This window comes from Natrix helvetica, assembly GCF_964273705.1.
Source record: "Natrix helvetica genome assembly, chromosome: 11".
In the NCBI taxonomy this organism is placed as follows: domain Eukaryota; kingdom Metazoa; phylum Chordata; class Lepidosauria; order Squamata; family Natricidae; genus Natrix; species Natrix helvetica.
Window position 1 is genome coordinate 10,922,056 of NC_138562.1, and position 23,898 is coordinate 10,945,953.

At 41.9% G+C, this 23,898-nt stretch overlaps 1 protein-coding gene across 6 annotated transcripts in view; it reads left to right on the forward strand.

The window, feature by feature from the left end:
• Positions 1 to 23,898, forward strand: part of LOC309397768 (connector enhancer of kinase suppressor of ras 2-like) — a 341,564-nt gene that overhangs the window by 200,091 nt on the left and 117,575 nt on the right. For all 6 annotated transcript variants that reach the window (XM_081964086.1, XM_081964088.1, XM_081964087.1 and 3 more), the window contains 3 exons: positions 4,177 to 4,296; positions 15,026 to 15,085; positions 21,556 to 21,624. In XM_081964086.1, coding sequence (XP_081820212.1) covers positions 4,177 to 4,296; positions 15,026 to 15,085; positions 21,556 to 21,624 — 249 coding nt within the window. The remainder of the gene's footprint in view (positions 1 to 4,176; positions 4,297 to 15,025; positions 15,086 to 21,555; positions 21,625 to 23,898) is intronic.

A 23,898-nucleotide genomic window follows, 5' to 3' on the forward strand; every position in this document is an offset into this window, starting at 1 on the left:
AGGGAAGATGTTGGCAGATACGGTGGAAGGAACCTTGTGGGTACAGGTTTGAGGAAGTCATTGACTATTGGCAATTGGAAATCTCTCAGAATTCTTTTGAGCAAGGGAAGAATTCCAGCAAGTACTCCATTTACAAATGAGACAACCATATAGATGCAATTTAAGACAGCCGAACCTTTGTCTGTTTCTTCCTTATTTTTAGATTGAAGGGGTAGAAGCTTGTCTGTTTTCTGAAGGCAGATAGGTAGCGTCAATTTTCTGCTTTAATAACTGTCAGTCCCTTTATCAGATCAAGGCATAACTCTCTCATCCGTGTTGTATATTCCATTTTGATTTTTTTAATCACTATATCAAGGTAGGACTGGGTGAGTTGGGGGTGCTGATGAGACTTCACAGGGTAGCATTGAAATTTGCAGGATAATCATAAACTGCCCCCAAATCTGGACAATGTTAATGTTACGATAACAAAATAACTCCAACCGCCTAATCCCAGACATCACAACTCTCTCTTGTTTTGGTTTTTTCATGGAAAGGTATCTTGGCCTTCCGAGTGCCATAACACCTCAAAGAGTTGGTTTAGATTGCAAGGGCAATCAGGCAGTAAAAGGAAATCAGAAAGTATCATCATATTCTAGTTACATGAAGATATGAAAGCTCGCCTCAGATAATTTGAACCTCATCTGCATATGGCCTGATTTTGTACCTTGCCAAATTGCACTGGGGGGGAAAAAAACCCTTTCTTCTCATTATGTATGAATTTTCCTGCCAAACTTTAATACCTAAAGTACCTTTGGTCAAAGGCTAATCTTTGAACGCCGAACTCTCGGAAAACAAATGAAGAGTGCAAAATGTTCATGCTGAACAAGGCCGTTTGAAATGTCCTAGCGAGCAATTCTCTGCGCAACATTCGGGAAGAAAAGGCGAACAATGGAAAATGTCCAATGCATCCATTCAGCTTTGGACACATTGACCTATAGGAGAAAAAGGAAAGGCTTACCTCAAACATTAGGCGAAACTGTTTGACAATGGAGCAGTTTGATCTCAGAACCAATTAGAACAATGAAGCTTGTTTCTCCTTTGCTGCAAGTTTCCAGCAAGCAATGGTTAGCCATATTTGAGGATAATACAGCATAGAACAGGGGTGTCAAACTCAAGGCCCATGGACTGGATCCAGCCTGCTGAGGTGCTTAGATCTGGTCCGCGGGGCCACCCTGGAAACAGTGAAGGACTGGCCCGTGGTTCCTCTGCCAGCAAAACAGAGCTCAGGTGCCTCCCCCCACCTTCCTTTTTGCTGGTAGAGGGTTGCAGAAGGCCATCGTGATCAAAAACGGAGCTCATGAGGGCCGCACATGCCCCCTGCCTTGAGCTCCATTCTCAGTGGTAGAAGGCTGCAGGAGGCCATCATGGTCTGAAAATGGAGCCTGGGTAGGCCACGCCCCTCCCTCAGCCCCATTTCCTCTGTCAGAGTTCTCACCTTCCTCTGCTGAAGGCAATAGATCCCTCCAGCCTCACCTGAGCTACCACAGGTGCCCCTGACACAAGTGACATTGAGCTGGCCATGCCCAGCCTAGCCACACCCACCCTGGTCAAACCCCACCCTGATGTGGCCCTCAATGAAATCAAGTTTGACATTCTTCCTAGTATAGAAGAATGTTCTGAACATCTCCAGGTAGGCTGGAAAATGTCCTGCCCAAATCCTGGAGACCCTCTAGTCAACCACTATTCAAATGGGATATCTGGCTTAACATGGTGAGTGTGTGACAGCCATCTTGTGGAACATGAGTATGGTTTCATGGGATGTATGAACGCACTCCACTGTAGCTTGTTAAGCAACAGCAATAATATGCCTAAGTAGGGTGTCAATCCCCTGTGATAGAACAGTAAGGAGAACAAGGCAGCTTCTGATGTAGAACAGATAGCCCCCAAAATGCTGGGCTACTCAATGCATAAAAATGAGAGTGAATCTGGATCAGCTCTGGAACAGGAGTGCTATGGATAGGAGGAACATGCTGAGCTGGGTAGTCTTTTAGCTTTATCCAGGATGGCAAAGACATTGCACATAAGCCTAGTTTTAGTTGTTCCTTTCTTAAACATCATTCAATAAGCCCTCTGAGAATTGCTGGTGGTAGTGCCTGCTGGATGGTCCCTCACTTAAATGAGTCTTCTAGGAAGAATCAGAATGATGTGTCAATTAGCTTACTAACAATGCTCAGCAACTTTACCCCTAGCAACTAGGGATCCTGGATTGTGCAAACCACTGCATGATTAGAGAAATTTGAAAAAGGCATTGGTGCTAGATTGCTGAAGTCCTATTCAGAGAACATTGCAAAAGAGGGGGGGGGCTCATAAGAAGCTTTGGAAAGAACCCAAAAAAACTGACTGGGCAAAGATATATAGTCCTGCTAATAAACAAGAAGGCGACTGACTCACCTGTTGGACTTCCCTCCTTGTGGTCTAGACTGGAAAGAGTTAATTTAGGTAACTAGAATCTCAGAACTGCCATTAATATATTAAAAGAAAGCTTAAGGTTCTGCTACAAGAATTCCAGCAAGTACTCCGTTTACAAGTGAGACTAATATATATTTATATATTAATATATTTATATCTCTCACCTTGGGGTGAGGGATGTTGTCCACTGACTCACCTCACTTGTGTGTGTCACCCCCAGCCTCCTTTTCGTTGTTAGGGGCCTTCCGGAACTTCTGCTGCCAGCAAGGCCTGTAAGGTGTCAGTGTTCCAAATATCATGCAGAATTAATTCAGAGTCCAAGGCAAAACTATCCTTAAAGTTCCAATTTAATAAGACAGACATGTTGGCACATCTGTGGAATCCCAAATCTAAAAGCTTCCTGGGATTCCACCCAGTTGAAAGTTTGTGATCTTATCCCCATGCCCATAAATCCATCACATGGTCCAACCTTCTTCGGCCATGCTGGCATCTCCACCCAGCTGGTTCCGGTCAGGTGCAGAGGTGAGGAGACAAAAGATGACCTTGGGCTTCTAGAAAGGAATGACAACAACACGTTCCACAATTCTACTCCTTTCTATTCCCCCCTCCCAATTACTACACTAATGAAACAGCATAATGAAATAATAGAGAGTGTGGCAGGCCAAAAATCCTAAAAAGGAATATAACTGCAGGCCTGACATAAGGCTTTCCTGAAAGTCTCTGTAACCGATTGATTTGGATCAATCCAGAGCTCTGTTATTGGCTGCAGAGGTCTTCAGGAAAGCCTTGATGGCTGCAGAAGAAATGGACTAGCGAGGCAGGAGTCGGGGTATGCAAGGCCTGGCTACAACTGTCCAAAAGTAAGTAGTAAGGCAGCTCAAACCCTCCATCCCCACCCTAGCTTAATTTTTACCATATACCCTGGAGCAGGCTAATTTTGGAAGGTAGGGCTTATATAGGGCGCAAGTGTAAAAATCAAGCTAGGACTTAGTTTCGGGGTAGGTCGTATTTTCAGGGAAACACAGTAGATGCCGAGGTGGGTTCCTACCGGTTTGGACTGGTTCGGCTGAACTGGTAGTGATTTGGTGGCCTAGGTCGCTGGAACTGGCAGTGACCCAGGCCTGCCACACCCCTACAGGGCCGCCATCTCCTACAGGGCCGCCATCTTAATTTTCAGTTCTGCGCATGCACAGAAGAGTTGTAATTGCACAAATTTAATTTTTTTCCTTTTTTAAATGTTTTGCACATGCGCAGACCGAGCATGCACATACCATATCGGTGGATGCACTAAACTGGCAGTAATGCCGGGAACAACCCACCCCTGGGTAGATGCCATGAAAGGGTAGAAAAGAGATGATTTCATAATGCAGCTTGAATTACACTTTCTAAAGCTTGTTTTGTAAACCAATTGACTGGATTAACCCATCAACCCAACCCAAAAATCAACCCAGCCCAAAATGCAATGGCTGGGTTTTACACATTGCACTCAGGGGTAAAAAAAGAAACACGCAAATCAAAACAAGAGGACCTTTCCATAATATCAAACTTGGTAATAATTAAGGAAGTGGAGGAAAACAACTATTTGTGAAATTTTCTGGTTCAGAGAGATGCATGCCGGGCAGATAATGTTTGGATGTAAGTCTTTGTGCTTCCATTACAATGTTTTGTGCTGAATTCTTTTTTCTCTCTCTCTCTCTTTCTCTCTTTTTCTCTCCTCCTTTCCCACAGTGTAAAACGCTGTCTGGTATCTGTGATCATATCATCTCTCTTTCATCAGATTCTCTGGTCTCTCAGTCAGCTCATCTCGAAGTCGTTCATCTTACAAGCATCATGCCCAGTGAAGGTTTGGTAAGCAGGAGCAAAGTAGAACCATTTCGGAAAACAAATAAGATGATTAAAGGGGATATCAGCCCTACTATAGGTATTATGAAGTACCATATTTTTCGGAGCATAAGATGCACCTGAGTATAAGGCGCACCAAGATTTTGAAGAGGCAATTTTTTTTTAAAAGGGTTTTGCACTCTGCAGACCTCCCCAAAATTGCCCGTTTTTCGTGAAAACTGGCCCATTTTTTATTTAAAAAAAGGGCATGTGTAGCCTTTAGGAGACTTATAAAATGCTCTTGGGGGCTGGGGGGGCAAAAATGAGCCAAAAATTGCCTTTTTTGCTCATTTATGCCCTCCCCAGCCCCCAGGAGCACTCTGGAAGCCTCCTAAAGGCTGTGCACAGCCATTTTTGCAAAGGGGGCAGGGTCTCAGAGACCAAAAATGCTATATTCAATGTATAAAATGCACCCAGATTTTCATCCTCTGTTCTGAGGGAAAAAGGTGCATCTTATACTCCGAAAAATATGGTAGTTGCTTCAGGTGGTAGATCAGGAAAGGTAGCAAACTGAGGTCAAACTCAGTCTCCAACAGCTTTAGGGATAGTTCTGCCCAATTCTAATATCTTTATCTAAACCAGTGGCAACCTGAAGATGTGTGGACTTCCACTCCCAGAATTCCTCAGGCAACATGTTGGCTGAGGAATTCTGGGAAGCGAAGTCCACACACCTTCAGATTGCCGTGGTTGAGAAACATGGATTGTTGTATATTGGTGGTGCTGATGTTTCCAGTACTGAACTAGGGTGACATTCTAAAGTGTCCATGAACATCCCATGTTGTCAATGAAACATTCATTGTTTGGCTTCTGCGGAAAGAAGGTGGTCAACTGTTGCAACGGGATTCAAAATCTGATGGAAAACTGAATCACGTGGAAGAAAAAGATCTGACAGCCTACCTTTGTAGGCCAGTGAGTGAGGCTGTTATAATGCTGTCCTGCCCATGTTCTGCCTACCTCTGGTTGCCTGTGCCTTTAAGTGTTGCATAGAACATAAGACCCAGCCAAAGGGGGTAATCGAATAATTCATAATAGAGTTGCAACTAAACAATCCCCATTTAGGAAACTGAGCCAAAAGGTAAAACGTAATCCTAAATGTCACCTGTCAATTTCTTCTTTCTAGTTAATTCTTTATTTGCAAATGTTTGTCGTTGTTCTTCTTTTGGTTGCTGCTCTTGGCTCAAGACAAAATACATACCATCGATCCAGAGTCAATTGCTGATATGCTTAATAATTAAATGCAATTCTGGGGTCTTCTTGTTTATATCCAAAGAGCCAATCCAGTTGTCCTCCAACTACTTCCTTTCACTCGTGTGAGATGCTAAGTACAACACTTGGAAAGAGAAGGTCTAACTCAACATTCCTTCTCCTCTCCTCTTCTCAAGTCTGTTGTGTTGTGTTTTGTTTTACTAAAATTACCTAAGTTATTGAAAGCAGGGTCTTAACTCTGAGATTAAAACTGGCCAGACATATATTGCTTTTTTGGTCTTAGGTGATCTAAATCTAAAACCCTCCCACTCAAAGATCATTTTAGATCCATCTCCCATTACTTTTCTTATTTCTTTGCCATAGCGATCATTATGGGGAAAAAGCTACATTTCTCCAAGAGAAATTAGCCCACCCATTGCCAAAACACCCAAGTGATTTAGTAAGCTGTTATTATTCTGAAGGGATGTGGTGGCTCAATGGCTAAGATGCTGAGCTTGTCAATCAGAAAGGTCGGTGGTTCGAATCCCTAGCGCCACATAACTGAGTGAGCTCCCATTACTTGTCCCAGCTTCTGCCAACCTAGCAGTTCGAAAGCACGTAAAAATGCAGGTAGAAAAATAGGAACCACCTTTGGTGGGAAGGTAACAGTGTTCTGCGCACCTTCGGCATTGAGTCATGCCGACCACATGACCATGGAGACGTCTTCGGACAGCGCTGGGTCTTCGGCTTTGAAACAGAGATGAGTACCGCCCCCTAGAGTTGGGAATGAGTAGCACGCATGTGCAAGGGGAACCTTTACCTTTACCTATTATTCTGACCCTTGTAATAGTAGACCCACATTCTTTGTGGCATAAGCCCAGAGCTGATTAATCTCCCTTGCTAACCTGTATCCCTTTATGATTACTGAGAGAAGAGGATGACAATATCTTCTCACCTTAATAGGGCATGATATTTTGATGGACAGATTTGAAGCACCTAGCCTGGCAGGGAGGAAGAATCAAGTGCAGGTCTAGTCTAGAGTCACTCACAAACCTAAAGGGCCAAAAACAACCCGCCCTGAATTTCTTGGAGCCTCATGTAATTATTCCAAGGAAGAGTCAGCAAACTGGAGGAGATTCCTGTATTATAGGCAGAACATAATAAAGTAGCTAGTTTAAACTCTGCATATGTAGATCTGGTTATTCCCGCCTGTCAGTTGTTGCCCAGAACAACGACAACGTTATCGGGGGAAACAATATGTTGCTGTGTGAATTTCTCTATTGTGCTCTGTCTTTAACTTCCTACAATACCCAGCAAAGTTTGAGAACTGGAGAATGTGTTGCTTTAGAGACTGTGGGAAACTTAAATATATTATACCAGCCCCCTCTTGCTGCGACCAAATAAGGGTTTCTAGTGTAGGAGAAGAGAGAGGGCACCCTCCCCAAAATCCTCAGTTGTGGGCCTAGAAAAGGGCAGCCTCAGAGTCCACAGAGCCCACTGCCACAAAAAAGAGAGGATGGAATTATTCTCCAAAGCATCTGAAGGCAGGACAAGAAACAATGGTTGGAAACTAATCAAAGAGAGAAGCAACCTGAAATTAAGGAGAAGCTTCCTAACAGTGAGGACAATTAACCAGTGGAACAGCCTGCCTCCAGAAATCATGGGCGCTCCATCAGTGGAAGATTTTAAGAAGAAACGTGACAGCCACTTATCTGAAATAGTACAGATTCTCCTGCTTGAGCAGGGGGCTGGACTAGAAGACCTCCAGGGTCCCTCCCAGCTCTATTCTATTCTATTCTTTATTCTATTCTATTTTTAATTCTATTCTATATTGCATTTCTTTTCTATTCTAATCTGTGTTATTCTGTTTTTTATTCTAGCCTACATTGTATTTCTGTCTATTTTATTATATTATACACTAATCTGTTCTATTCTATATTTTACTTCTATTCTAATCTGTGTTATTCTATTTTTTTATTCTATTCTATATTGTACTTCTATTCTGTTCTGTTCTATTCTATTCTGTATTGGGTTAGAGATTGGATAACCCTTTGTCTGAAATGCTATAGGGTTTCCTGCCTAAGCAGGGGGTTGGACTAGAAAACCTCCAAAGTCCCTTCCAACTTAGTTATTCTATACTATTCTATTCTATTTTTAATTCTATTCTATATTGCATTTCTTTTCTATTCTAATCTGTGCTATTCTGTTTTTTTTATTCTATTCTATATTGTACTTCTATTCTGTTCTGTTCTATTCTATTCTGTATTGGCTTAGAGATTGGATAACCCTTTGTCTGAAATGCTATAGGGTTTCCTGCCTAAGCAGGGGGTTGGACTAGAAAACCTCCAAAGTCCCTTCCAACTTAGTTATTCTATACTATTCTATTCTATTTTTAATTCTATTCTATATTGCATTTCTTTTCTATTCTAATCTGTGTTATTCTGTTTTTTTTATTCTATTCTATATTGTACTTCTATTCTGTTCTGTTCTATTCTATTCTGTATTGGGTTAGAGATTGGATAACCCTTTGTCTGAAATGCTATAGGGTTTCCTGCCTAAGCAGGAGGTTGGACTAGAAAACCTCCAAAGTCCCTTCCAACTTAGTTATTCTATACTATTCTATTCTATTTTTAATTCTATTCTATATTGCATTTCTTTTCTATTCTAATCTGTGCTATTCTGTTTTTTTTATTCTATTCTATATTGTACTTCTATTCTGTTCTGTTCTATTCTATTCTGTATTGGCTTAGAGATTGGATAACCCTTTGTCTGAAATGCTATAGGGTTTCCTGCCTAAGCAGGGGGTTGGACTAGAAAACCTCCAAAGTCCCTTCCAACTTAGTTATTCTATTCTATTCTATTCCGTCGCATTGCCTTGTTTTCCTAACTGAGGAGATACTCAAGAGATTGTAACCTGCCTATTTTTATGGGCAGAATCTCATCACCTGTAAAATACAAAAACATGCTTTCAATTTCTGAAGGAAGCCATCCCAATGGAGAATAAAAGAAATGGTAGAAGGAAACGTCTAACATTGACACAGGGCCTTTACAGCTGAATTACAGGGGGGAAATGCCTAAAGAAAAGGTTTTATTATAACTAATATTTGGGCAGTGCACAACTCTGCTAGGAATTTCTGTCACATCAGATGAAGCTAATCAGCCTGACAGTGCTCAACTTTAGCTACAAAGCACTGTAACTGTTGCTGTGGATTTTGTTTCAGATACATTTCCCCCAAGAAGTATTATTCTTCCTTTTGAGTTCCATCAAAAATCTTCAATTGTCACGGGACGGGAACTCTTGGTTTTCCATTTTTAGTTTTAAAAAATGGCCCATCTACCAAGGAAATTCATTTGTGTTGAGCAACGGTGGTTCGAAATCCCAAAATGTTATCAGTTGAACTGAAAAAATAGTCTGAGAACTACCTGAACCTCCCAATATATAAAAGGGCAAGCGTGAATAATCTGACAAGTAAAAGATGAACAGGAGGGGTGGAATAATATTTGGCAAGTTGCATTGCTCTTTCTCCTTAGTGACGTTAGTTGAACTCTCCCGGAAACCTTAGTAAGCTGCAATGTTGGTTGGATAAAATGCCTTTAAATTAATAACAGTACGGCAGCTTCCTCTGTCCTTGTTTCATTGGGACAGGCTTGGAACAACCTGTCTCCAGTCAAGGAATCTGGTCTCAAGTCTGCTGAATTGAAATGTCAGGTTTTCCCTTGACCTGCAAAGAGCCAACAAGTTACATCTGGCAGAAATCACACTAGATATTGCTTTGCTGGAATGGAATGGAGTGGAGTGGAAAACAGGGATGGAATGGCGTGGAATGGAGTGGAGTAGAAAACAGGGATGGGAATGAAGTGGAGTGGAAAACAGGGATGGAATTGAATGGAGTGGAGTAGAAAACAGGGATGGAATGGAGTGGAATAGAAAACAGAGATGGAATGGAGAGGAGTGGAGTGGAAAACAGGAACGGAATGGAATGGAGTGAAAAACAGGGATGGAATCAAGTGGAGTGGAAAACAGGGATGGAATGGAGTGGAGTGGAAAACGGATGGAATCAAGTGGAATGGAAAACAGGGATGGAATGGAATGGAGTGGAAAACATGGATGGAGTGGAGTGGAAAACATGGATGGAATGGAGTGGAATGGAAAACATGGATGGAATCAAGTGGAGTGGAAAACAGGGATGGAATGGAGTGGAAAACAGGGATGGAGTGGAGTGGAGTGGAAAACAGATGGAATGGAGTGGAGTGGAAAACAGGGATGGAGTGGAGTGGAGTGGAAAACAGGGATGGAATCGAGTGGAGTGGAAAACAGGGATGGAATGGAGTGGAGTGGAGTGGAGTGGAGTAGAACAGAACAGAACGGAGTAGGGTAGGGTAAGGTAGGGTTGAGTAGAGTAGAGTAGAGTACAATGACAGCTGGAAGGGACCTTGGATGTCTCCTTTTCCAACCCTCCACTCAAGCAGGAGATTCTATACCATTACAGACAAGTGGTTGTCCAGTCTCTTCTTAAAACCCTCCAGGGATAAAGCACCCACGACTTCTGAAGGCAGGGAGGGATGGCCTAGCTTGGAGACAGAGCAAGTGTTCCACATGTAGGCGTCATGGGTTCAGTCTTTGGCTTTTCTCAAAGGGGCTGGTAGAATCTTATGCTTGAAGAGCACTAGGAATCCCTGTCCACCATCCTGGGCTAAAGGAATCCCAACGTTGTGTGTTAAAGACTGAGTTTAGCACAGGAAACCCCCAAGTATCGAGTTATTTTTGTCTGCTCTTCTGAGAAAATACAAGAGTGTGCTGGGGCTCTTGTTGAAAATAGCACCGAGACATTCACTCTTATTCGGAAATGTAACAAGATCGGGATAAATTGCCTTCCGCTTACATTTGAGTGAAGCCTGGCCACGTTTTTCTCTTTCTGAAATAATCATGAACAGGATTGCAGCAATCCCTCAGCCTACACGCTTCTTTGAGTTTTGCACTGTACCGAAATAAATAATGTACCACCCCACTAAAAAAAGGGGGAAAACATTTGTCTTAAGGGAGCTATGTACAAGAAAGAATGGATAATTTAGGAGAGATTATGGGCAAATATATTGTTGAAGGTAGGTTGGGGGTTTTTTTTCCAACTATGCAGGAGAAGCACTAGCAAAAAGGAGGCGCAAATGTTTGGGTCTGTGGGAATGTTTACTGTTTGTTGTCGGAACTTCAAAGGCAAAGAACAATTAATCAGTGGAACAACTTGCCTCCAGAAGTTTGAATGCTCCAACACTGGAAGTTTTTAAGAAAAGATTAGACAACGATTTAAGTTTTGTAGGATTTCCTGCCTAAGCAGGGGGTTGGACTAGAAGACCTCCAAGGTCCCTTCCAACTCTGTCATTCTACTCTACTGTACTCTACTCTATCCTACCCTACCCTACCCTACTCTGTTCTGTTCCATTCCATTCGATTGCATTCCATTCCACTTCACTCCACTCCATCCCTGTTTTCTACTCCACTCCAGTCCAGTCCATCCTTCTTTTCTACTCCACTCCACTCCTTTCCATTCCATTCCATTTCCTGCCTAAGCCAGGGGTTGGGCTAGAAGACCTTCAAGGTCCCTTTCAACTCTATTATTCTATTCTGTTCTAAAGATAGATTCCTCCATTCATATGACTGCACGGGTAAGACCCCCGTCACACTTGCTACGATCCATATATACACCCATCTAGTCATATGGATGGATGCTTTGCTAACAATAAATTAGAAACCTCCTGATGTGATCGGGAACTGCCTGGAGCAGCTTTTTCCTCTACTACCCCATAACAGATGGTGGCAGAGGTGGGGGGGGGGGGGGTATTGTAAAGTTTGGTCTGACTATCTGATGGAACATAATATGGAACAGTCCCTCAAGCAGTGTCTTCATGACGCGGGAAGCTATAGATTTCCTTTAGTGCCAGAAGCTTTTTACTATGAAGGATAAGCTATCCCTTGGAGGATCCTTAAAGGGAAGGACACAAATGTTAAAGAAGATTCATGCACATGTGGTGTTTCTGGATGCAAGAGGGGAGACAAATAAGATTTTGGACAAAGACCAGAAGAAGGTTGCAAAAACCGCTTTACAGCCTTTGGGAAAACTCCTTCTAAGTTTCCCGTCCATCAAGAGCGCATCTCGCCAGATGTTCTGGGTTGATATGTGCTCTCCACGCTCTGTGCAAGGAAGCCAACAGATCACTTGATGTGTCACCTTCTGTCCCATCTCCTCCCTCCAAATGGCCAAGACTAGTCAATTCTCCAACCAAATCTAATACCGCACAGATAAAGTGTTTTTCTCTAACGTCCACAATTTTTACAGGTCCGTAACAAGACAGCTTTCATTGGAAGTATAGTGTGCGTAAATCATTGGTTGAAGGTCACATATGTGGCCTGCAAAATCCCTCTGCATTGGACTGGGCTTAAGCAGAGAACTGATACCAAAGCTCTCAAATTGCTATGCCAGCCAACTGTCTCATATAATTTTGCCCAGGGTGCAGGACATCCTGGGGCCAACCATGCCAAGATCAGTCACTTCTGCAAAGAGTAGAGTAGAGTAGAGTAGAGTAGAGTAGAGTAGAGTAGAGTAGAGTAGAATTTCAAAACTTACCAACTATAGGACCTGTAGACTTCAACTCCCATAATTCCTCAGCCAGTAGGAATTTTGAGGGTTGAAGTTCACAAATCTTAAAGTTGGCAAGTTTGGAGACCCCTTGGAACGGAATAAGAAAGTTGGAAGGGACCTTGGAAGTCTTCTAGTTCAACCTCCTGCTCAAGCAGGAGACCCTATACCATTTCAGACAAACGGTTGTCCCATCTCTTCTTAAAAGCTTCCAGTGTTGGAGCATTCACAACTTCTGGAGGCGAGTTGTTCTACTGATTAATTGTTCTAACTATCAGGAAATTTCTCCTTAGTTCTAAGTTACTTCTCTCCTTGATTAGTTTCCACCCATTGTTCTTGTTCTACCCTCAGATGCTTTGAAGAATAGCTTGACTCCCTCTTCTTTGAGGCAACCCCTGAGATATTGGATCACTGCTACCATATCTCCCCTAGTCCTTCTCTTCACTAGACTAGCGATGCCCAATTCCTGCAACCGTTCTTCATATGTTTTAGCCTCCAGTCCCCTAATCATCTTTGTTGCTCTTCTCTGCATTCTTTCTAGACAAGAGGACAAGCGTTACGGATGAGCGGTAACGTCACGTTTTAAGCCCACGGTCTTCCTTTCTTCGCCTGTAGCAATCTGGTCAAAGTCTCCATTCTGTTCCAGCGCAAAAATGCTAATGGGGAAACCCCATTATTTTATGGTCCAAATAGCACAAAAACGTTTTGAACATTCTCTTAACAGTGTGGTTGATCCCATGGGGCAGGCCTGCCTCCAAAACATCTGGTTTAGAGCTCATATCAATCCTGCAAATCCATCACTTACTTTTGTCCCAGTTTCTCTTAACACCTTTGGAGGCGGCACATCTGAGGTTGCTAGAAAAACAGGCATCCCTCTCTCTTGTTGCAGGTAGCCCACCTCCTGGGACTTGGGGTTTTTAAACCTGGATGAAGCACACAAGCACTGTGTTAAGAATCCCTCATTTTTAGTCATTCAACAGCTGCTGAACTGGCTTATTTTGATGAAGCCTCACATAGGTGCAAGCCTTGTTGTCTCAAAGACAAGCTTCAAAGGGCTGTGTTTTTCATAGGGAAAAAATTGAGCTGTTTTTATTTTGTTCTCAAGGCAAAGAATTGCACCCAGCACTTATTCAAGGATGCTGAATAAAAATAGCATCTAAATCTTCAGCAGGCCTTTTTTTTAACGAGTTAGAGCTCTGTATGGGGCGCAAAGATGACAGAAGTAGGTTCTGTTGATAAAAAGTATTGTTTGAAGTTGTTCTTTCCCCCCCCCCCCCTCTGCCCAAATCCCTTGCATTTCGCACTCAGTAATATGGTCAATATTAATCCCTAAGTTTTCTATTTGAAGATCACGAAGGGGAAATAAGGCTGACTCCGATTCCCTTTCTCTGTTGGTGATCTACCTGCCTCAGTGTTAACAATAGGTTGCAGGGAATTGTGCTTGGTCCCTATTTAACTTAAGAAAATATTGTCAGGTTGGGAAAACTCATGTCTGACTAGTTTCTAAATCTTACTGGGTTCACCTCAACTTAGTGAAAATGTTTGATGGCCACAGAATGCTAAAGGGGGATTTGGAAGTGGCAGGGAAAATCGAGAAGACAGAATGGATGGAGTATATTTTAGGGACTGCCACAAAGAGGAGGGGGTCAAGCTATTTTCCAAAACACCTGAAGGCCAAACAAGGAACAAGGGATGTAAAGTGACCAAGGAGAGATTCAACCTGGAAATAAGGAGAAATTTTCTGACAGTGAGAACAATCAACCAATGGAACAGAAGTTGCCTTCTGGAGTTGTAGGGGCTTCATCACTGGAAGCTTTCAAGAAGAGACTGGATTGCCAAAAATGATGTAAGGTCTCCTACTTGGCCGAGGGGTTGGATTAAATGACCTACAAGGTCCCTTCCAACTCTGTTAATCTGTAAAAAAAATGAAAAACAATTCATAAGTGGAATGGCTTACTTTCAGAGGTTGTGGGTGTCCCATCACTGGAGGTTTTCAAGATGAGACTGGTGTTGCCCACAACAGACGATGAGGAGGTTGGAGAGGAACCTGGGTCAGTTATGCAGTCTGGGGAAGACTCTGATAAATGCTCTCTATCGGATGCAGAGATAGAGCCAGGGTCATCTGACATTTCCCAGCCACCGGAGAGGCAGCTGCCATTGGAGGCTGATATGAGTGAGGAGGAAGAACAGCTGGGGCTGTTCCAGATGCACGTATGCGCAGAGCAGTTAGGAGAGGTGAGCATCGGAGGACAAGGCGTCGACTCGGGAAGCAAAGCACACATGGACGCTGAATGGCCCCTCCCTGGCTGGGGAATAAATAGAAGGAAAGGGGAGTGGTGGTCGTAGGAGACAACAGTTCTTATTTCTGAAAAATTTGCTCATTGTGTTTCATGCCACAAAAGACTGCTTGCAAGAACCTCAATTTGCAGCCTTTTTGGTTGGGAGCTCACCGCCTTGCAATTATCATAAGGAACTGATAAGGTCTGTTATTGCAGTTAACTCCTTGAAGGACTATTGCCTGGACTTTTCGGTGGGTGAATGCCATTAGATCACAAGAGGAAAATGAACAGGGTTTTTTGTGACTAGGAGTCTGTTTCTTGCTTCGGCTAAGGCTGGGTCAGAACAACTCAACAGCCATTTGTCTGAAGTGGTATAGGCTCTCCTGCTCAAGCAGGGGGTTGGATTAGTTGACCTCCAAGGTCTCTTCCAACTCTGTTATTCTACATTCTATAACTAGGTTCATATTTTAGAAAAGGGCTTGGTTGGGTGGCTGGGTGGGGTCCTTAACAGGCACACACTATGCACTGGTCTTTGTTGCAGGAACTGCCAATTCATATGTTATGTTTGTATTAATGGTTTCTCATCTCATTCTTTTTTAGGGAATGTACATTAAGTCAACCTATGATGGACTACACGTGATTACTGGAACCACAGAAAATGTATGTTTCTCTATTTTTGTCATGTTTGTTGTCCTTGTTTCCATGCATCTCTACATATTTCTATGTGTGGAGATACATACATGGATACATTCACATATATACAGGCAGTCCTTGACTTGTAACAGTTTCTTTAGTGAATCATTCAAAGTTACAACCGCACTGAAAATAGTGACTTATGTCCATTGTTCACTTCACACGTACGACTACGGCAGTATCGCTGGGGTCCGGTGATCAAAATTTAGATGCTCGGCAACTGGCAGGTATTTATGACGGTTGCAGTGCCTGGGGGGTCATGCGATCACTTTTTGCGAACTTCTGACCAGCAAAGTCAATGGGGAAGTTCGAGTCCCTTAATAACGGTCAGTATTACTAACTGAACAACTGCAGTGAATCACTTAACAACTATCTCGCTCAGCGAAATAAATTTTGGGTTCAATGGTTGTCATAAGTCAAGGACTACCCTATTTCCCTGAAAATAACACCTCCCCGGATAATAAGCCCAATCGGGCTTTTGAGTGCATGCGCTAAAATAAACCCTCCCCTGAAAATAAGCCCTCCCCAAAAATATTGCAAGACAGCAGCAACCATGAGGTGACCACGCTCGCTGCCTCCTGCACCCCAAAAATAATAAGGCCTCCCTGAAAATAAGGCCAAGCGCTTATTTCAAGGGAGTCAAAAGAAAATAAGACCCTGTCTTATTTTCGGGGAAATACGGTACCTGTATACTAGTTGTTTCACATGTAAGAAAATAAGACAATTGTGGGGTTCATAATTCACCTAGGCTCAATCTTTCTTAAGATTTATCATGGAGCTTTTTCTATATTCCACTCCTAGCTTTTCACCTTCAGCTATCTCGTAAATGGCTTTTATCCTCTGGCCGTCGTCTTCTTCTTTTTTTTTTTCCTACTGAGTTGAAGTTACTCTGACAGTGCACTGAATTTTATGTCTCTTAATGCCTGTCATGCTGGATATTTTTAAGTGTTTCAGTTCAGGGTGTTTTTATTTTAAAACACATTTTAAGAAGCCACGAGAGTTTACTGGGGGAGGAAAAACACAGCAAACACATTTTTAGTAATTGTATGAAACGTATATCCCCAAACCCTGTGCTTTAAATAGAATAGAAAATTGTTCATTCTTGCATAGGCTTCGCCATCGTGATACATAATTCATTCTGTTTCTTGAAGTCTCCAGCTGTTTGGAGAGCTAAACACCTGGTGCTGGGCCTCTAAAGTCCTGTTTCAGCACATGGCTTCTATGATTTAACGTGGCACATAATCTACAGATTTAACTGAGTTAAGAAAGAGTTGGAGGTGGGGGGGGGATTTAAGCAGAGAGGCCTTGAAAAAGATCATAGCATGGACATCCTTCCAAGATGTTGGAAGAAATATCCATCTGATTCGGTTCCAAGTGGGGAGAAAGACACTGGAAACATGGAGGCTGATTGGAAAGATGTGATAGGACCACATGGGTTTGGAGTCCTGGGCAGCAGAACTCATGTAGTTGAGAGAGAGCAGTATTTATACCCTTGCCCTTGAGCTTCCTGTTCCTGTGCAAGAAATGTATTCTATTGGTTGTCAGGATCATAGCTAACTTTTTAGCTTGTCTGAATTAAGTTTGATTGAATTTTTTTTGAATTTTTTCTAGTAATGCTTCCTGTAACAAAATGTTTAGTTTTTTCCAGCTAGATATTGTTCATAGATTAAATAAGTAATCACCAGAGTTAACTCAATTTTCTACTAAGAGGGTGGATGGATTGATGGATGGGTGAATGGATGGATATAGATAGGTGATAGATATGAGAGACAGACAGACACAATCATTATCTCTCTTTCTCTTCACCACTCTCTTTTCTACTCTATAATTTAATTGCTGTGGTGTAAAAAAGATGTTGAGACTCTAGAAAGAATGCAGAGAAGAGCAACAAAGATGATTAGGGGACTGATCTAAAACACGAAGAACGGCTGCAGGAACTGGGTATGTCTAGTTTAATGAAAAGAAGGACTAGGGGAGACATGATAGCAGTGTTCCAATATCTCAGGGGTTGCCACAAAGAAGAGGGAGTCAAACTATTCTCCAAGGCACCTGAGGGTAGAACAAGAAGCAATGGGTGGAAACTATTCAAGGAGAGAAGCAACTTAGAACTGAGGAGAAATTTTCTGATAGTCAGAACAATGAATCAGTGGAACAGAAGTTGCCTCCAGAAGTTGTGAATGCCCCAACACTGGAAGCTTTTAAGAAGATGCTGGATCTGTCTGAAATGGTATAGGGTTTCCTGCCTGAGAAGGAGTTAGACTAGAAGATCTCCAACATCCCTTCCAACTCTGTTGTTCTGTTCTGTTTTGCTCTACTACTCTACTCTACTCCATTCCTTTCCTTTCCTTTCCTTTCTTTTCTTTTCTTTTCTTTTCTTTTCTTTTCTTTTCTTTTACAATGTATACCTCTTAGGGAAGCGTTTTACAGCTATTTTATACTTACATTATAATTTATATTTACATTATTTTTAACAGACACATTGATCATGAAGGTTGGGTTTGGAAATCTTCCTCTTTTCCACCTTCGAGGAAGGGTTTAAAATAATTGTGGAGGCTTCACACCTGGCTTTTACCTGGGGCTGGCAAAATCAGAAGAAAATTGTGCAGACTGCCCCTCAATTTCATTTGCCTGGTTTCTATTACATCTACGGCTACACCAATGAATGCTCACTGCTCGGCATTAAAAAGAAGATGGGCTTATATTTTATACCCAGAAAGGACGGAGAAGAGTAAATAAAATCTTCTTTACCTGAATTTTATTAAAGTGAAATGCTTTCTGGGTTCTTTTGGTGTTCTCTTTCCCTCCGGCTCATTTTCCATGTGAGAGATGATCTAGGAAAGACTGGAATAAAATTATTCCAATTTAACAAGGCAGAATGGAAAAGGGAGTTAGCCTTTATTGGGTCTTTGATATAACCACGCTATTCCCTTTGGGGAGACAAGCCTGGTTGGAGCTCCTTAGGAAACAAACTGCAAACTCTTTAAGTGAAACAGAATAAAATGAAGACGGGGAAAAATGGCTGTAACTAACAGGGTGATGATGATGATGATGATGATTCTCGGAGAATGGAAGACAGATGATGGTGTGCTCTGATTGTGTCTCTGCAGATGTCTCCTAAATCCGCCTAGGATATGTTGCAACAGTTATTCCAGTAGAACAATAAAGCACACACGCTAATTTCATGGCGATATTTATATCACTTTATGTTCAGCACAAGCGGGCATCCTCTCCCTCCCTTTCTCTTCCCCTTTATAATTGCGGAATCTCTTTAAAAGGAAAGATCTATTTTAAACTTTAAGAGAGAAAAGAACGGAGGATGGGTGGGTGGGTAGGGTTATTTCCAATTCTTCAAGGATAGGAAAGAAGGAAGGGCTGTGGAAGGGTTGGAAGAGAGTAAATAAAGGCAAATTGAGTGTTTACATTATTCAGAAGAGCAAGTGAGAAGATACCTTTGGCAGCTTTCCAGGTGGAAAGCAGACTCTGTGGATTGGCAGGGTTGGAGGAAGGTACGGCTTTAAGGCTCATTTCATTGAGGTTCTTCATGTCTCTGATTGCATTCACAAATGCTCCAAGTCTTAAAGTGCTTGGTTTAGTTTTGGCCAAGGCTGGGACACGAACCCATGTTTGGTCTGGCATCTGGAGGAAAAATACTTTTGCTTTTAGCGATGGACAGATGGATGGATGGATGGATGGATGGATGGATAGACGCAGATGATAGATGATGATGATGATGATAGATATAGATGATAGTTGATAGATGATAGATGATAAAGAGGGAAAGAGAGAGAGAGAGGATGATGATGGTGGTGGTTATGAAGATAGATTGATAGAAAGAGAGAGAGATTGAAGATAGATTAGATAGATAGACAGACAGACAGACAGATAGCTATGGATGGATGGATGGTAGATAGATGAGAGAGAGAGAGAGATGAGCGATAGATAGATAGATAGAGAGATAGATAGATAGATAGATAGATAGATAGATAGATAGATAGATATGGATGGATGGATGGATGGATGGATGGATGGATGGATGGATGGTAGATAGATGAGAGATAGATGAGGTAGAGAGAGATATGAGAGAGAGAGAGAGAGAGAGATAGATAGATAGATAGATAGATAGATAGATAGATAGATAGATAGATAGATAGAAAGATGGATAGACGGACAGACAGACAGATATGGATGGATGGATGATAGATGATCAATGGATGATAGAGATAGATAGATAGATAGATAGATAGATAGATAGATAGATAGATAGATGATAGATAGATAGATGATAGATAGATAGATAGATAGATAGATAGATAGATGATAGATAGATAGATAGATAGATGATAGATAGATAGATAGATGATAGATAGATAGATAGATAGATAGATAGATAGATAGATAGATAGATAGATAGATAGATAGATAGATAGATAGATAATGATGCTAGCCAAATCCTAGCTAGGAATTATGCCATGGTCTCCCAAGACGCCCAAAGGGCAACTGGTTGGACGAGGCAATCTCAGGTTTAGCTGATTGTTACACCATAAGAAAGACATATGGATCTAACTAAAACGAATAAAAGAACCCTAAAAGCTATTTCCTTGAAAAGCACACCAATATCTCAGAAACTGTGCCTGCTGGACTTCAGATAAATTTATATATTTTCTGCAGCTTCTATAATTGCCCAATTCCGAGCAACCTCACGTTGCCGAGCGTTGTGCCTCTCTTCTCGGCAGTTGAGAAAACTGGAAAGAAATCAACTTTCCTTTGCTGCTGATCCCATTGTTCGCCTCGGCGGTTAGTTCTTGTGTGTACTTTGGTGGGGACGCTTTTAATTGAAATGTGAACCTAACAAAAACTCTTCCCCAAGTTGGGATCCTTTTGTGTAGTTTGGACGGTGTGGAGTTTTCCTTCCAAAGAATTCTTTTCTTTCTCTCTTCTTTTTTTTTAAAAGTTGGCGGCTTTTGAAGTGCGCTTGCACTGGGTTACTAAAATGTTTGCGCATTGTTCAGAGCTGGTGTGCGTTCAGCTTTTGTGCAGGCGGTTTCCTGACAGCCTAATAACATTTGGTACATTTCTCCAAATGTCCTGTTGGGTCACACCCTTCTCAAGTTGCAATGCATTATATCGTCATCCCCAGATGAAATAATATACAGCCAAAATTAATTGTCCTGCATTGTGTTACAAGTGTTTTTTTTATCTGTAGAAAGTTAGCGCAAGCAGTGGGTTTTCACATTTTGTTACCATTAGTGTGCCCCACCTGCGCGCGCCTGCTTCACATGCACATGCCCACTTTATGGGCGCATGTGCCTCTTCCGCATATGCGCCTGGCCTTCCGCATATGCGCTTTGCTCACATGCGCACCTTCCGTGCACGCACCCTGCCTGAAAAATGTGCCTAAATAGGACAGTATAGACCCAGGGCAGGTTGGTTTTCCACAATTTCTGCTATCAGTTTGAACCGGCTGACTGCCACCTCGGGTTAGCACCCACCCCTCTCCCGGAGGAATGAAATATTTTAGGGAAATATTAAAAAGGCAGAATATTATATTTTCCAAATAGAGAGAGAAACATGGTTTTCTTAATTTCAAACAGCCCCCGACTTTCTTAATAGCCCTGAGCAGATGTCAGCACTTAAGAGATAAAGAGATAGACGCCTCTATTCGTAGGCAAAGCAAATACTGCAGGCAGAAATCCATTTCAAGGCAGGATATTTTGAAACTCCCTGCATCAAGGTCTGAACAAAGGCAGGATTAGCCCTCAGCCTCAGTAGGAATTGCCTAATGTCACTTCATTGCATCAGCCCAAACTTCAACCAAACATAGTTCAGACAAACACCTAGGATTTATGCTTTGCCTATAGAGCCAGCTATGACCCCTGCATAACCCCTACGTGTCCCCAGGGCAGTCTGACAACAGCCAATAGAATACATGTTCTTGCACAGGAACAGGAAGCTCAAGTGCAAAGCCCAAGAGAAGGTATAAAAACCCCTCACACTCAACTCCATGGGGTTAACTGTCCAGGACCTCAAACCCATGTGCTTCTGCTTCCTCATTCAACCATCTTTCCAATCAGCCTCCAGGCTCCATTTTGTCTCCAGTGCCTTTCTCCCAGTTTGGAATTGGACTTGGCTATTTCTTCCAACATACCTTTGAGGGTTTTTGCTACAGAAGACAAAATACTTTATTAAGGGGGGTAAAAAGAGGGGAGGGTGGATATAGAGACGACACATCTATAAAATACATATTTTTTTTTAATAAGAGAAATTTGTTAAAAGAGGTGGCGTGGTAGCGGTTGTGATCAGACCATTGAAGCCCAGGCAGTCCTCGGCTTACAACAGTTCGTTTAGTGACTGTTTGAAGTTAAGCACTGAACAAAATGACTTATGACCGGTTTTTCAGATTTCTTTTTGACTGGTTTTCAAATTTCTTTTGCCCTCAGTCTCCAGCAGACCAATGTAAGAAGATCCACGCAGGGGATGAGGTGATCCAGGTCAACCATCAAACGGTGGTGAGTAGAGGTCTCAGAAAATGCTACCTGATCATTTGTTTTAATCGCCTCCTTGGAGTGAGAAGGATTAACATACTGTGAGCCTCGGTGGCGCAGTGGTTAGAGTGCTGTGCTGCAGGCTGCTTCTGCTGATCACTGGTTGCCTGCAATTTGGCAGTTTGAATCTCACCAGGCTCAAGGTTGACTCAGCCTTCCATCCTTCCAAGGTGGATAAAATGAGGACCCAGATTGTTTGGGGCAAAATGCTGACTCTGTAAACCACTTAGAGAGGGCTGTAAAGCACTGTGAAGTGGTATATAAGTCTAAGTCCTGCCTGCCTGCCTGCCTTCCCTCCCTTCCAGTGGTTAGAATGCAGTATTGCAGGCTAACTCTGCCCATTGCCAGCAGTTTAATCCTGACCAACTCCAGGTTGACTCAGTCGTCCATCCTTCCAAGGTTGGTCAAATGAGGACCCAGATTGTGATGGGTGAGATGCTGACTCTGTAAACTGCTTAGAGAGGGCTGCAAAGCACTGTGAAGTGGTATATAAGTCTAAGTGCTATTGTTACCACCTATGGCATTTAACATCTTTATGTATCATTTCATTGTGAATTGGTTTGAACAGATGCCTATATAAGAGAAGTTGAAATGTTTCATCTCTTATCCTGATAGGATAAATGTACTTCACCATGCTTATGTTCATTCCACTGAGACCAAGGAGACCTTGGATTGGACACTGTTCACTTATTCCACTGCTTCCAGAAGGTCAATGCTGACCCTTTTATGTTGGTATAACTGGTATATTGTTCATATAGGGGTGATGGGTCAGCAGTTAAAGGTGCTGAGCTTCTCAGTTGGAGGTTCGAGGTTCGAGACCCAAGCACCGCACAATGGAGGGAGCTCCCGTTCCTTGCTCCTGCCCACCTAGTAGTTTGAAAGCATACAAATCAGAGGTGGTATTCTACTGGTTTGGACCAATTCACCCGAACCAGTAGCGGAAATCTCAGGTGGCCCCGCCCACCTGCCCCAGCTCTACGGCATCCCATTTGGCCCTTTTTTAGCCAAAAGTGCATGTGCAGAAGGCTGAGTGCATGTAAAGATGTAGCACATGCAAGCGAAGCATATGAGAATGCACGAGCACGCTCACATTTGCAAACTGGTAGGGAAGGTAAGTGAATACCACCCCTGATGCAAATGCGAGGAGATAAATAGGTACCACTTCCGTGGGAAGGTAACATGTGCCTTTGGCGTATAGTCATGCTGACTACATGACCAGAATATTAACTATTCTATTTATTGCTTTATTGTCCAGATATTTTATTATGGATTTGAATTTGGGCTGCTTCTTATTGCTTTAGGCTGGGTAGCCTTTTCTTCGATTTGGATTGTTTTGCATTAATCCAGTGTGTTTTGCATGTCACTTTGCTTTAAAAAAAGGTTTCTGAGGTTGAAAGGCAGGATTTGAGACAAACCCAGAGATAAACTGAATTCAACATATTCTTTATCAGGACAATGTTGAATTGGAGTAATGCATGTGCATGGAATCTCAGTTTACCTTTGTCATAAGGTAAGCCAATAATGTAAGAACATAAATCTATCTATCTTTATCTATCTATCTATCTATCTATCTATCTATCTATCTATCTATCTATCTATCATCTATCTATGTATATCATCTATCTATCAATCTATCTCTATCAATCTATCATCTATCTATCATCTTATCATCTATCAATCTATCTCTATCAATCTATCATCTATCATCTTATCTTCTATCATCTATCATCTTATCATCTATGTATCTCTATCTATCTATATCATCTATTATCTATCTATCTATCTATCTATCTATCTATCTATCTATCATCATCTATCTATCTATCTATCTATCTATATCTACAGTATCTCTATCTCTATCTATCTATCTATATTATTTATCTATCTATCTATCCATCCATCTATCTATCTATCTATCTATCTATCTATCTATCTATCTATCTATCTATATCATTTATCTATCTAATCTATCTATCTATCCATCTCTCTAACTATCATCTATCTATATCATTTTTCTATCTATCTATCTATCTATCTATCTATCTATCTATCTATCTATCTATCTATCTATCTATCTATCTCTCATCTATCTATCTCTATCTATCTATCTATCTATCTATCTATCTATCTCTATCTATCTATCTATCTATCTATCTATCTATCTATCTATATCATTTATCTATCTATCTATATCTATCTCTCTATCTATATCTATCTATCTATCTATCTATCTATCTA